The sequence below is a fragment of the Carcharodon carcharias genome, chromosome 5, assembly GCF_017639515.1.
Source record: "Carcharodon carcharias isolate sCarCar2 chromosome 5, sCarCar2.pri, whole genome shotgun sequence".
Classification (NCBI taxonomy): domain Eukaryota; kingdom Metazoa; phylum Chordata; class Chondrichthyes; order Lamniformes; family Lamnidae; genus Carcharodon; species Carcharodon carcharias.
The window spans coordinates 11,763,168-11,778,183 of NC_054471.1; the positions used below are offsets into that span (position 1 = coordinate 11,763,168).

The 15,016-nt window shown below is 45.0% G+C and overlaps 1 protein-coding gene across 1 annotated transcript in view; it reads left to right on the plus strand.

The window, feature by feature from the left end:
• Positions 1-15,016, plus strand: part of aars2 (alanyl-tRNA synthetase 2, mitochondrial (putative)) — a 426,588-nt gene that overhangs the window by 203,991 nt on the left and 207,581 nt on the right. Inside the window, exons 15-17 of the mRNA XM_041188171.1 lie at positions 2,919-3,056; positions 6,069-6,172; positions 8,519-8,627. Coding sequence (XP_041044105.1) covers positions 2,919-3,056; positions 6,069-6,172; positions 8,519-8,627 — 351 coding nt within the window. The remainder of the gene's footprint in view (positions 1-2,918; positions 3,057-6,068; positions 6,173-8,518; positions 8,628-15,016) is intronic.

Genomic DNA, 15,016 nt, shown 5'->3' on the forward strand with positions numbered 1-15,016 from the left:
ACAAAATGGAAGGATTTGGCATGATCTGGACATGTGGATGCTAACCTTGGGATTTTTTTATTAAAGAAAATCATAAATTCACCTTGGAACTGTGAACAAGCAGGCCTCCTCCAATAAATCACCTGACCTGTATGGCACTTAAGAAGAAGTTGTTTGTTTGTGTTGAGTTGCACAGGACTTTGATTAATGAAGTTGGGAGACAAAAAAGGCAAGCACATGGGAGAGTGAAAAACTTCAGTTGTGAAGCTGCTTGTTTTGAAGGCAGTCTTGTTGGAAGACAAGCTGAGAAAGGAAGGCTACTTCTCTCTACCTTGCCTGAAATTGTGTGTGGCCAGAGGAGCCTCATCTGAGTGTAACTGGTCTGCATTTGGAGCTGCAAAACTGGACAATTGATGGGAACTTCCAGGCATCTTCTGGGATCAGTGGCCCATCTGCACATGAGAGAACTCCAGGTCGACAGCGTTGAGACCCTGCGGACTTTGCCCATTATTTTATAACCCTCATCCTTCAAAGCCCATCTCTGCAGAGAGACTATCTGTTTGCCTGTGTATGTCTGTGCTGGGAGAATTCTTTAGGAAGAGACAGATAGTTATATTGCCCGGTTACAATTGTGTGCTAACCAGTCCTTGCAACTTGTTAAAAGAAGTTTTGTTTAATATAAATTAATCATTCTGAGTTTTTGAAAGAAGCCTGGTCAGAATCTCTTTTTTCGGGGTACGAGAGGTATATTTGCACAATTGGCCATTTTGGTGTAAAAGTTAAAGATTTAAATTAATGGTACAGGTTGCGGAGTTGTGAGGCTTGATAATTCGCTCCCATCCCAGCCATAACAGAATGTTTTCAGCAGTTCACAAGAGTCTATAAGTTTGTCCGCACAACAAGCTCACCCACCTACCCTCAAGCTAATGGGAGACCAACAAAGGAGTAAGGATGGTAAGGGCTTTGTTGAAAATAAGTGATGATGGCAACTTTGCACTGTTGAGTTAATGTTCCACACCGCTCCATGCTCTAAATGAAGCTAGACCCAGATTTACCCTTTTAACCCACAAATAGAAAAAAATAAATTAAACTTAAAGCTCCACCTTATTCCTAACACATGCAATTAACTCTGGTTCCTACCACTAAGTACTCAGCACACTTTCTCTCTTGCAGTATGAATTGTTGATCCCGATGAAATTTTGCATTCCAGCATCTGTCCTGATGAGTGCAAGACAAAAAGCTTTGACAGGATGTCTATTTTATTGAACAGTATTTAGATCCTGTACTACTGTTTCTGTACAACTATTTAAATGCCCCATTCCTAACCCTCAATTATTCCCTTATGCCTTTTTTGATCAATGAAGTCTCACTTGTGTTTAGTTTGTTCTTTACTTTTATTGGAATATATTTGTCCTGCGCTCTGAACACTGTTTTAAATGTTGCCTATCGTTGTTCTACATTGTTGTTTTCCAATATTGTTGCCCATTTTATTTTCACAAATCTTATTTTCAGTCACTCAAAATCATGTTTTTCCCATAGGTTCTATTCCAGCTTAATATCTTGTTTCTGATATGGTTCTGATCCCGTTTAACCTGTTGCTTCTGATAGGATTCTGATCCAGTTTAACATGTTGTTTCTGATGGGATTCTGATCCAGTTAAACGTGTTGTTTCTGATGGGATTCTGATCCAGTAAAACCTGTTGTTTCTGATGGGATTCTGATCCAGTTTAACGTGTTGTTTCTGATAGGAATCTGATCCAGTTTAACGTGTTGTTTCTGATGGGATTCTGATCCAGTTTAACCTGTTGCTTCTGATAGGATTCTGATCCAGTTTAACGTGTTGTTTCTGATGGGATTCTGATCCAGTTAAACGTGTTGTTTCTGATGGGATTCTGATCCAGTAAAACCTGTTGTTTCTGATGGGATTCTGATCCAGTTTAACGTGTTGTTTCTGATGGGATTCTGATCCATTTTAACGTGTTGTTTCTGATGGGATTCTGATCCAGTTTAACGTGTTGTTTCTGATGGGATTTGATCCAGTTTAACGTGTTGTTTCTGATGGGATTTGATCCAGTTTAACGTGTTGTTTCTGATGGGATTCTGATCCAGTTTAACGTGTTGTTTCTGATGGGATTCTGATCCAGTTTAACGTGTTGTTTCTGATGGGATTCTGATCCAGTTTAACCTGTTGTTTCGGGTGGGATTCTGATCCAGTATAACCAGTTGTTTCGGATGGGATTCTGATCCAGTTTAACGTGTTGTTTCTGATGGTATTTGATCCAGTTTAACGTGTTGTTTCTGATGGGATTCTGATCCAGTTTAACGTGTTGTTTCTGATGGGATTCTGATCCAGTTTAACGTGTTGTTTCTGATGGGATTCTGATCCAGTTTAACCTGTTGTTTCTGATGGGATTCTGATCCATTTTAACGTGTTGTTTCTGATGGGATTCTGATCCAGTTTAACGTGTTGTTTCTGATGGGATTCTGATCTAGTATAACCAGTTGTTTCGGATGGGATTCTGAACCAGTTTAACCTGTTGTTTCGGGTGGGATTCTGATCCAGTTTAACCTGTTGTTTCTGATGGGATTCTGATCCATTTTAACGTGTTGTTTCTGATGGGATTCTGATCCAGTTTAACGTGTTGTTTCTGATGGGATTCTGATCTAGTATAACCAGTTGTTTCGGATGGGATTCTGAACCAGTTTAACCTGTTGTTTCGGGTGGGATTCTGATCCAGTATAACCAGTTGTTTCGGATGGGATTCTGATCCAGTTTAATGTGTTGTTTCCGATGGGATTCTGATCCAGTTTAACGTGTTGTTTCTGATGGGATTCTGATCCAGTTTAACGTGTTGTTTCTGATGGGATTCTGATCCATTTTAACGTGTTGTTTCTGATGGGATTCTGATCCAGTTTAACGTGTTGTCTCTGTATTACAGGTTCCAGTCACTGGGCAGCAGCTGGAGAAAGTGGAAGAGATTGTGCGAGATTTGATTCGAAGTGATGAGGTTGTGTACACAGCAGAGATCCCTTTAAATCAGGTCAACCACATCACTGGGCTCAGGACAGTCGATGAGGTACCAGCACCAAGAGCGCCTTGTACTTCCTGTCAGACTCCCCGTCCTCCCAGTTTCACAGTGCAGCACACTCTCAGCACCGGCCCTCCCTCATTAGTGACCCCACCTCGAGACCTACCGCGCGGCAGCTGCACTCACTCAGGACCGACCCTCTGACAATGCTGCACTCCATCCCTCCCTCAGCTGATGAATCAGTGCTCCTCCATGTTCAACACCACTCGGAGGAAGCACTGAGGGTGGCAAGGGCACAGAATGTACTCTGCTCGGTAGCACCACTGCAGACTGAGCTGGCTGAGCCCTAAAGGACATAGCTGCTAGACTGGGTCTGCAACATGTGCTGAGGGAACTAACAAGAGGGGAAACGTACTTGACCTCATCCTCACCAACTTGCCTGCTGCAGATGCATCTGTCCATGACAGTCTCGGTAGGAGTGACCACCACACAGTCGTTGTGGAGGTGAAGTCCCACCTTCAGATTGAAGATACCCTCCATCTTGTTGTGTGGCACTACCACTGTGCTCAATGGGATAGATTTTGAACAGATCTAGCAACTCAAGACTGGGCATCCATGAGGCACTGTGGGCCATCAGCAGCAGCAGAATTGTACTCAAACACAATCTGTAACATCATGGCCCAGCATATCCCCCACTCTACCATTACCATCAAGCCAGGGGATCAACCCCGGTTCAATGAAGAATACAGGAGGGCATGCCAGGAGCAGCACCAGGCATACCTAAAAATGTGGTGTCAACCTGGTGAAGCTATAACACAGCATTAGCAGAAAGTGATAGACAGAGCTAAGCGATCCCATAACCAACGAATCAGATCTAAGCTCTGGAGGCCTACCATATCCAGTCGTGAATGGTGGTGGACAGTTAAACAACTTACTGGAGGAGACTGCACAAATATCCCCATCCTCAGTGATGGGGGAGCCCAGCACATCAGTGCAAAAGGTAAGGTTGAAGTATTTGCTACAATCTTCAACCAGAAGTGCCGAGTGGTTGATCCATCTCGGCCTCCTCCTGAGGTCCCAGCATCACAGATGCCAGTCTCCAGCCAATTCGATTCATTCCATGTGATATCAAGAAACAGCTGAAGGCACTGGATACTGCTAAGGCTATGGGCCCTGACAATATTCCAGCAATAGTACTGAAGACTTGTGCTCCAGAACTTGCAGTGCTCCTAGCTAAGCTGTCCCGGTACAGCTATAACGCTTGCATCTACCCAACAATGTGCAAAATTGCCCAGCTTTGTTCTGTACACAAGGTACAGGACAAATCCAACCCAGCCAATTACTGCTGCATCAGTCTACTCTCGATCATCAGTAAAGTGATGGAAGGAGTCATCAATAATGATATCAAGTGGCACTTGCTTAGCAATAACCTGCTCACTGATGCCCAGTTTGGGTTCTGTCTGGGCCACTCAGCTCCTGATCTCATTACGGCCTTGGTTCAAATATGGACTAAAGGACTGAACTCCAGAGGTGAGGTGAGAGTGACAGCATTGGACATCAAGGCAGCATTGGACCGAGTGTCAAAGGAGCCCCAGCAAAACTGGAGTTGCTGGGTATTGGGGAAAACTCTCCACTGGTTGGAGTCATACCTAGCACAAAGGAACATGATTGTGGTTGCTGGAGATCAGTCATCTTAGTTCCAGGCATTACTGCAAGAGTTCCTCAGGGTGGTGTCCTAGGCCCAACCATCTCCAGCTGCTTCATCAATAAGCTTCCTTCCATCATAAGGACAGAAGTGGGGAGGTTCGCTGATGATTGCACAATGATCAGCACCATTTGTGACTCCTCAGATACTGAAGCAGTCCATGTCCAAATATAGCAAGACCTGGACAATATCCAGGCTTGGGCTAACAAGTAGCAAGTAACATTTGTACCACACAAATGCTGCCAATGACCAACTCCAACAAGAGAGAATCTAACCTTCATGCTTTGACATTCGATGGCATTACCATCACTGAATCTCCTGCTATCGACATCCTGAGGTTTACCATTGACCAGAAACTGAACTGGGCTAACGATATAAATTCTGTGGCTATATGAGCAGGTCAGAGGCTAGGAATCCTGTGGCAAGTAACTCACTCCCTGACTCCCCAAAGTCTGACCATCATCTACAAGGCACAAGCCAGGAATATGGAATACTCTCCACTTGCTTGGATGAGCACAGCTCCAGTAGCACTCAAGAAGCTTGACACCATCCAGGACAAAGCAGCCCACTTGATTGACACCCCATCCACAAACATTCACTCCCTCCGCCACTGACACATTGTAGCAGCAGTGTTTACCATCTACAAGATGCACTGCAGGGACTCACCAAGCCTCCAGAGACAGCACCTTCCAAACCCACGACCACAACCATCTAGGTGGACAAGGAAAGCAGACAAATGGGAACATCACCACCTGGAAGTTCCCCTCCAAGCCATGCACCATCCTGACTTGGAAATATGTCGCCATTCCTTCACTATCGCTGGATCAAAATCTTGGAACTCCCTTCCTAACAACACTGTGGGTGTACCTACACCACATGGACTGCAGCGGTGCAAGAAGGCAGCTCACCACCACCTTCTCAAGGGCAAATAGTGATGGGCAATAAATGCTGGTCTAGCCAGTGATGCTCACATCCCATGAATGAATAAAGCAAAACTCTCTCAGTACTGAACTGGAGCAGCTAAATGGTGTCCATTGATGATCAGAAAGAGGATTCCCATATGATTGTCCCCCTCCATTGCCCCAGTACTGATTCCACTTGTTACTGCCTATCTTCTGCCCCAGTCAGACCAAGTCACCTGCCCCCTAGTAACTACTAACAGCAGAGCAGAGGATTGGTCTGGACTTTGGCATGAGCTGGAATGGAGGATGAATGGCTGAGGACATATGAAATGCACCTCAACATTTGGAGACTTGGAAAGATGCTATTATTTAGGCCCTTGATCATTCTGTAAGCAGAAGTTGTTGGATTTGCTGCATTTGTACTAAGAGCTACCTCATTTTTTTTTGTGTCAGATATATCCAGATTATGTGCGTGTGGTGTCAGTCGGGGTGCCTGTTGAACAGTTACTGCATTCAGATAACAAACAACGTACTTCTGTGGAACTCTGCTGTGGGACGTGAGTAACCAGTTCTGACTGGAGGGAGCTTTACTCTGTATCTAACCCCGTGCTGTACCTGTCCTGGGAGTGTTTGATGGGGACAGTGTAGAGGGAGCTTTACTCTGTATCTAACCCCGTGCTGTACCTGCCCTGGGAGTGTTTGATGGGAACAGTGTAGAGGGAGCTTTACTCTGTATCTAACCCCGTGCTGTACCTGTCCTGGGAGTGTTTGATGGGGACAGTGTAGAGGGGGCTTTACTCTGTATCTAACCCCGTGCTGTACCTGTCCTGGGAGTGTTTGATGGGAACAGTGTGGAGGGAGCTTTACTCTGTATCTAACCCCGTGCTGTTCCTGTCCTGGGAGTGTTTGATGGGGACAGTGAAGAGGGAGCTTTACTCCATATCTAACCCCGTGCTGTACCTGTCCTGGGAGTGTTTGATGGGGACGGTGTAGAGGGAGATTTACGCTGTATCTAACCCCGTGCTGTACCTGCCCTGGGAGTGTTTGATGGGAACAGTGTAGAGGGAGCTTTACTCTGTATCTAACCCTGTGCTGTACCTGTCCTGGGAGTGTTTGATGGGGACAGTGTAGAGGGAGCTTTACTCTGTAACAAACCCTGTGTTGTACCTGTCCTGGGAGTGTTTGATGGGGACAGTGTAGAGGGAGCTTTACTCTGTATCTAACCCTATGCTGTACCTGTCCTGGGAGTGTTTGATGGGGACAGTGTAGAGGGAGCTTTACTCTGTATCTAACCCTGTGCTGTACCTGTCCTGGGAGTGTTTGATAGGGACAATGTAGAGGGAGCTTTATTCTGTCTCTAACCCTATGCTGCACCTGTCCTGGGAGTGTTTAATGGGAACAGTGTACATGGAGTTTTACTCTATATCTAACCCCGTGTTGTATCTGCCCTGGAGTGTTTGATGGGAACAGTGTAGAGGGAGCTTTACTCTGTATCTAACCCCGTGCTGTACCTGTCCTGGGAGTGTTTGATGGGGACAGTGTAGAGGGAGCTTTACTCTGTATCTAACCCCGTGCTGTACCTGTCCTGGGAGTGTTTGATGTGGACAGTGTAGAGGGAGCTTTACTCTGTATCTAACCCCGTGCTGTAACTGTCCTGGGAGTGTTTGATGTGGACAGTGAAGAGGGCGTTTTATTCTGTATCTAACCCTGTGCTGTACCTGTCCTGGGAGTGTTTAATGGTGATAGTGCAGTGGGAGCTTTATTCTGTATCTAATCCCGTGTTGTACCTGTCCTGGGAGTGTTTGTTGGGGACAGTGTAGAGAGAGAGATGTTCTTTGTATCTAACCACATGCTGTACCTGTCCTGGGAGTGTTTGATAGGGACAGTGGAGCAGGAGCTTTACTCAATATCGAACCCTGTGCTGTACCTGCCCTGCGAGTGTTTGATGGGGACAGTGTAGAGGAAGCTTTACTCTGTATCTAACCCCGTGCTGTACCTGTCCTGGGAGTGTTTGATGGGGACAGTGTAGAGGGAGATTTACTCTGTATCTAACCCCGTGCTGTACCTGTCCTGGGAGTGTTTGATGGGAACAGTGTAGAGGGAGCTTTACTCTGTATCTAACCCCGTGCTGTACCTGTCCTGGGAGTGTTTGATGGGGACAGTGTAGAGGGAGCTTTACTCTGTATCTAACCCCGTGTTGTAGCTGCCCTGGAGTGTTTGATGGGAACAGTGTAGAGAGAGCTTTACTCTGTATCTAACCCCGTGCTGTACCTGTCCTGGGAGTGTTTGATGGGGACAGTGTAGAGGGAGATTTACTCTGTATCTAACCCCGTGCTATACCTGTCCTGGGAGTGTTTGATGGGAACAGTGTAGAGGGAGCTTTACTCTGTATCTAACCCCGTGCTGTACCTGTCCTGGGAGTGTTTGATGGGGACAGTGTAGAGGGAGCTTTACTCTGTATCTAACCCTGTGCTGTACCTGTCCTGGGAGTGTTTAATGGGAACAGTGTAGCAGGAGCTTTACTCTGTATCTAACCCCGTGCTGTACCTGTCCTGGGAGTGTTTGATGGGAACAGTGTAGCAGGAGCTTTACTCTGTATCTAACCCCGTGCTGTACCTGTCCTGGGAGTGTTTGATGGGGGACAGTGTAGAGGGAGATTTACTCCATATCTAACCCTGTGCTGTACCTGTCCTGGGAGTGTTTGATGGGGGACAGTGTAGAGGGAGATTTACTCCATATCTAACCCTGTGCTGTACCTGTCCTGGGAGTGTTTGATGGGGACAGTGTAGAGGGAGCTTTATTCTGTATCTAACCCCATGCTGTACCTGTCCTGGGAGTGTTTGATGGGGACACTTTAGAAGGGAGATTTACTTTCAAATCCTGTCCTCACTGTCTTCTTGCAGGCATTTGCTGCGGACGGGTCTGATCGGGGACCTGGCGATTGTATCAGAGAGGCAGCTGGGGAAGGGCATCAGCAGAATAGTGGCTGTGACAGGAGAGGAGGCCAAAGAGGTGAGAGTCTAGAGCGAGGTCCCTGCTGGAGTAAATACAGTGAGGACGTGAGAGTCCCTTATGGAGTCTCACTGAGGTTCAAAGCTGTACACTAACAGGAGTGACTGACAAAGCCAAGTAATGTGTTAAAACAGCAATCTTATTAAATATTCAATAATGATCATTGTGATAATAATAGTGATATATCAGTTATAATTAATAATTTAACTGGAGAAAGATAACTTTATTGAAAGGAGAAACTACTGTATAAGAAAAGAACTTCCATAGTAGACATTCTTTATGACAGGTACATACCATATTACGGATACATACTATATGACAGGTACATACTATATGACAGGTACATACTATATTACGGATGCGTGCTAAATGACATGTACATACTATATTACAGATACATGCTATATGACAGGTGCGCGCTGCACGACAGGTGCATGCTATATTACAATTGCTAATCTCAAATTGGTCTGTTCACAACAGCTCCCCAAAATGATAAGCTCACCTTGGTTGTTAAATCACCAAGTGTCTGAATACACGTGTGGGCACTTTGGTCAGTCAGTTGTTCCCTTCCATAGTCTGGAGTGGTTGACTAATCCACTTTGGCTGCAGCAGCGAATCCTGGAAGCAGTTTCCCTTTAAGCCAAATTTCTGGCTCCATTCCAGCCCTTCAAGGCTTTCTTGAAACAAGTGTCTTGGTAAATATGAGCCCTTATCAAATTCTTCTCTCAGGCACTACAAGGCTTTGCAGACTTCACAATGTTCAGGCTGTTTATGCATCTTTTGACGGTGTTTCCCATCTGCTATCAATCAGGTTGTCTGCGCATCAATCAGACTCCATCTCCTGATTCCACACCATAGTTGACCACCCCACGTGTAAGGCTATTCATTGCCCTGGCTTGTAGTTTAAGGATCATCAAATGCAGTAAGAAAAAGAACTTCTGATAAACAGAAGGCAACTTTAATTTAGTCATCTAGCTTGAAAAGAGAAAACAAAGATGTAGACCAAATATCAGCTGTGAATGGCCAGTATGAGAAACAAGGTCTTGGGGAAGTGGTTAATATCACTACTGATTACTATTGAGTAATTATTTGAAGCACAGTCATGCCTAGGCTTAAATCAATGCCTACAAAGTAAGATTCAATCAAGGTTCATTTAAAAATCAAAACTGAAGCAGAAATAAAATTACAAAAATTAGTGATTGAGGGCCTGCAACCCCATCTTTAAAATTCTTTCACAGGATGTGGCTGTCTTACAAGTCATAGGCATTTAATGCCTATCCCTAAATGCTCTTGTGAAGGTAGTGGTGAGCTGCCTACATGAACTGCTGCAGTCCATATGGCGTAGGTACACCTACAGTGCTGTTAGGGATGGAGTTCCAGGATTTTGACCCAGCGACGGTGAAGGAACGGCGATATATTTCCAAGTCAGGATGGTGAATGACTTGAATGGAAACTTCCAGGTGGCCGTGTTCCCATGTGCCTGTTAGGTGGAGAGGTCATGGGTTTGGAAGGTGCTGTCTATGGAGCCTTGGTGAATTCCTGCAGTTCATCTTGTAGATCGTACACACTGCTGCTACTGTGCGTCGGTGGTGGAGGGAGTGAATGTTTGTGGATGGGGTGCCAATCAAGTGGGCTGTTTTGTCCTGAACGGTGTCAAGCTTCTTGAGTGTTGTTGGAGCTGTGCTTATCCAGGTAAGTAGGGAGTATTCCATCACACTCCTGACTTCTGTCTTGTAAATGGAAACATAGGACGTATCCGGGTGCCTGGTAACCCTGTGATCAGGGGCAGAATGCCTGACACAATTATACATCTGTATCCCATGTTCACCACCCTCCCTCAATTTCTGCTTCCTCGTGCCCCCACTACTTCCAACCCAGGTGAGTTGTGAAGGGGTGAGCCAGTTCCCAAACTTAAATTCAGCAACCCAAGGGAAGGAGGGAATGGCTGGTGGAAGGCGTGCTGCCTTTTATTAAATACTTGACAGTGAAATTTGGTGACTCTCTTTAAGGGAGAACCTCAGCAGGAAAGTGTTTATATAAAATCAAAGATATATGGATTATTCATGCAGACAGTGAGGGATGATTAGTCAGAGGCAGTAGATGCTGACCACATTTCAGGTCCCCTAGCAGAATCCCCCCTTTATACAGAGCAGTATTCTGGCAGGGAATCTGTTTCTGCACCCCTCTCACTAAGCTAACATTCAGCCTGAGGGAGTGCTGCACTGCCAGAGGTGTTGCCTTTTGGATGACATCTATCTGTGTTCTCAGGTCAAAGTAAAAGACCCCATGTTAATAAAGCTTCTTCAACAGCACCTCCCAAAACTCTTATCACGTCGACGAACAAGGGCATCAGACACATGGGAACACCACCACCTGCAACTTCCTTCAAAGCCACTCCCCATCCTGACTTGGAAATATATCACCATTCCTTCACTGCTGCTGGGTCAAAATCCTGGAACTCCCTTTCTAACAGCACTGTGGGTGAAACCACACCACATGAAGGTGGTTCACCACCTTCTCAAGGGCAATTACGGATAGGCAATAAATAAGATAAGAATGGTAGGGTAGGCCATTCAGCCCCTTGAGTCCAGTCTGCCATTCAATAAGATCATGGCTGATGTGATCATGGCCTTAATTCCACTTTCCTGCCTGCACCCTATAACTCTTGACTCCCTTGGAGATCAAAAATCTGTCTAACTCAGCCTTGAATATATTCAATGACCCAGCCTCCACTGCTGACTGTGGAAGAGAATTCCAAAGAGTAATGACCCTCTGAGAGAAGAAATTTTTTCTCATCTCTGTATTAAATGAGAGATCCCTTACATTGAAACTGTGCCCCTAGCTCTAGAGGCTCCCACGAGATGAAACATCCTCTCAGTATCTATCCTGTCAAGCTGCCTCAGAATCTTAAGTTGCAATAAGATCTCCTTTCAATCTTCTAAAATCCGATGAGTACAGGCCCAACCTTTCCCATAAGACAACTGCTTCATCCCAGGAATCAGCCTAGTGAATCTTCTCTGAACTGCATCCAATACAAGTACATGCCTCCTTGAGTAAGGAGTCCAAAACTGTACATAGTGATCTCACCAATGCCCTGAAGAATTGTAGCAAAACTTCCCCGCTTTTAAAGTCCATCCCCCTCGCAATAAAAGCCAACATTCTATTTGCCTTCCTCATCACTTGCTGTACCTACATGCTGACATTTTGAGATTCATATACAAGGACACCCAGATCCCTCTGTATTGCAGCATTCTGCAGTCTCTCTCCATTTAAATAATATTCTGCTTTTCTCCTCTTCCCACCAATGTGATCAATGTTTTCCCACATTTTATTCCATCTGCCAAATTTTTGCGCACTCACTTAACCTATCTTTATCCCTTTGCAGACTCTTTGTATCCGCCTACAACTTGCTTTCTTACCTATCTTTGTATTGTAGGAAAATTTGGCTACAGTACAATCAGTTCCTTCATCCAAGTCATTATTATTGATCATAAATAGTTGAGGCCCCAGCACCAATCCCTGTGGCACTCCACTAGTTACAGTTTGCAAACCTGAAAATTACCCATTTAACCTGACTCTTACATTAGCGAATTCGCTATCCGTGCTAATATCTCAGATCCCAACACCTTGGAGCTGAAGCCCAAGATCAGCCATGATCATAAGGATTGGCAGAGCCGGCTTGAAGGGCTGTTTAATCTTCTTCTGCCCCTATCTCTTGTGTTCTTACGTATTTGGATTTCCAAAGGAACTACATCTACTGGTTCCCCTTTATCTACCCTGTGTTTCACCCTCAAAGAGCTCGAATAAATTTGTCAAACACAATTTCCCTTTCGCAAAACCATGCTGACTCTGCCTGATTGTATTATGATTTTCTAAATGTCCTGTAAATACCTCCTGAGTAATGGATTCTGACATTTTCCCAATGACAGATGTTAGACTAACTGGCCTGTGATTTCCTGCTTTCTTCCTCCTTTCTTGAATAGAGATGTTACCTTTGGGCCTTTCCAATCCGCTGGGACCTTTTCTGAAACTAAGGCATTTTGAAGGATTACCACCAATGCATCCACTTTCTCTACAGCTACTTCCTAGGATGAAGGCCACTAGTCAAGACTTGTCAGCTTTTAGTCCCATTCGTTTTCTAGTACATTTTGTATAGTCATAGTGATTATTTGAAGTTGCTCTCTCCCTCCATGCACCACCCTCCATCCTCCTGCTTTTATACTATTCTTGGGGCACTTTTTGTGTCTTCTACTGTGAAGACAGATACAAAATGCTTGTTCAAAGTCTCTGCCATTTCCTTGCTTCCCATGATTAATTTTCTTTATTCTTTCATGGTATGTGGGCATGTTGCCCATACCTAATTGCCCTTGAACTGAGTGGTTTGTTCAGCCATTGCTGTGGCTCTGAAACACATGTAGGCCAGACTGGGTAAGGACAGCAGATTTCCTTCCCTAAAGGACACCAGTCAACCAGGTGGGTTTTTGGAACAATTGATGATAGTTACATGGTCACCATTGACCAGACTTGCTTTCAATTGTGGATTTGATTAATTGAATTTAAATTCCACCAGCTGCCATGGTGGGATTTGAACCCATGTCCCCAGGGCATTAGCCCAGGCCTCTAGATTACTGGTCCAGTGACATTACCACTATGCTACCGTCTATCCCTGAACTCCCCAGTCTCATCCTTTATAGGGATCAATGCTCATGATCACTACTCTCTTCCTTTTTATATACTTGTAGAAGCTTTTACTGTTTTATATGTCTTGATAGTTTTCTCTCATACTTCGATTTCTCTCTCTTTATTCTTTTTATTTATTTATGAGTTATGGGTGTCACTGGCGAAGCCAGCATTTATTTATTGCCTGTTCCTAATTGCCCTTGAGAAGGTGGTGGTGATCTGCCTTCTTGAACCACTGCAGTCCATGTGGTGTAGGTACACCCACAGTGCTGTTAGGAAAGGAGTTCCAGGATTCTGACCCAGCGACAGTGAAGGAACCGGCAATATATTTCCAAGTCAGGATGGTGATTGGCTTGGGGGGAATCATTGTGGTGGTGGTATTCCCATCTGTCTGCTGCCCTTGTCCTTCTAGATGGTAGTGGTCGTGGTTTTTGAAGGTGCTGTCTAAGGAGGCTTGGTGAGTTTCTGCAGTGCGTCTTGTAGATGGTACACATTACTATCACTGTGCATCAGTGGTGGAGGGAGTGAATGTTTGTGGATGGGGTGCCAATCAAGTGATGCTTTGTCCTGGGTGGTGTCGAGCTTCTTGAGTGTTGTGGGAGCTGCACTCATCCAGGCAAGTGGAGAATATTCCATCACACTCCTGACTTGTGTCTTGTAGATGTTGGCAGGTTTTGGGGAGTCTGGAGGTGAGTTACTCACCACAGGATTTCTAGCCTTTTCTAGTTTCTAAAATTTTTCCATTTTATGCCATTTCTTTGAATTTGATGCCATCCTTAACTTCCTTACTTAGCCACAAATGCCACATCCTTCTCATCTTTATCAACTCCTTAAAATTTGCTACTGCTTCTCTAGTCTTTTAACCTATTTTCCCTGTCAACTGTATCCAATTCTGTTTTAATACCTTTGCATTTATTTGCCTTTATTTGAGTTTAAGACACTAGTTTCAGACCTTAGTTTCTAACTATCAAGCTGAATGTGAAATTCTATTATTTATGATCACTCTTACCTAAATGACCCTCTAATATGAGATCATCAATTAATCCTGTCTCATCTGTGAGGTGGTGAAAAAGGCATATGGGACACTTGCCTTTATCCATCGAGGCATAGATTACAAAAGTAGGGAGGTCATGTTGGAGTTGTATAGAACCTTGGTGAGGCCACAGCTGGAGTACTGTGTGCAGTTCTGGTCGCCACATTATAGGAAGGATGTGACTGCACTGGAGGGGGTGCAGAGGAGATTCACCAGGATGTTGCCGGGGATGAAACATTTAAGTTATGAAGCGAGGTTGGATAGACTTGGGTTGTTTTCATTGGAGCAGAGAAGACTGAGGGGTGACCTGTTCGAGGTATACAAGATTATGAGGGGCATGGACAGGGTGGATAGGGAGCAGCTGTTCCCCTTAGTTGAAAGGTCAGTCACGATGGGACATAAGTTCAAGGTGAGGTGCAGGAGGTTTAGGGGGGATGTGAGGAAAAACTTTTTTACCCAGAGGGTGATGAGGGTCTGGAATGCGCTGCCTGGGAGGGTGGTGGAGGCAGGTTACCTCACATCCATTAAAAAGTACCTGGATGAGCACTTGACACGTCATAACATTCAAGGCTATGGGCTGAGTGCTGGTAAATGGGATTAGGTAGGTAGGTCAGGTGTTTCTCACGTGTCGGTGCAGACTTGATGGGCCAAAGGGCCTCTTATGCACTCTGATACT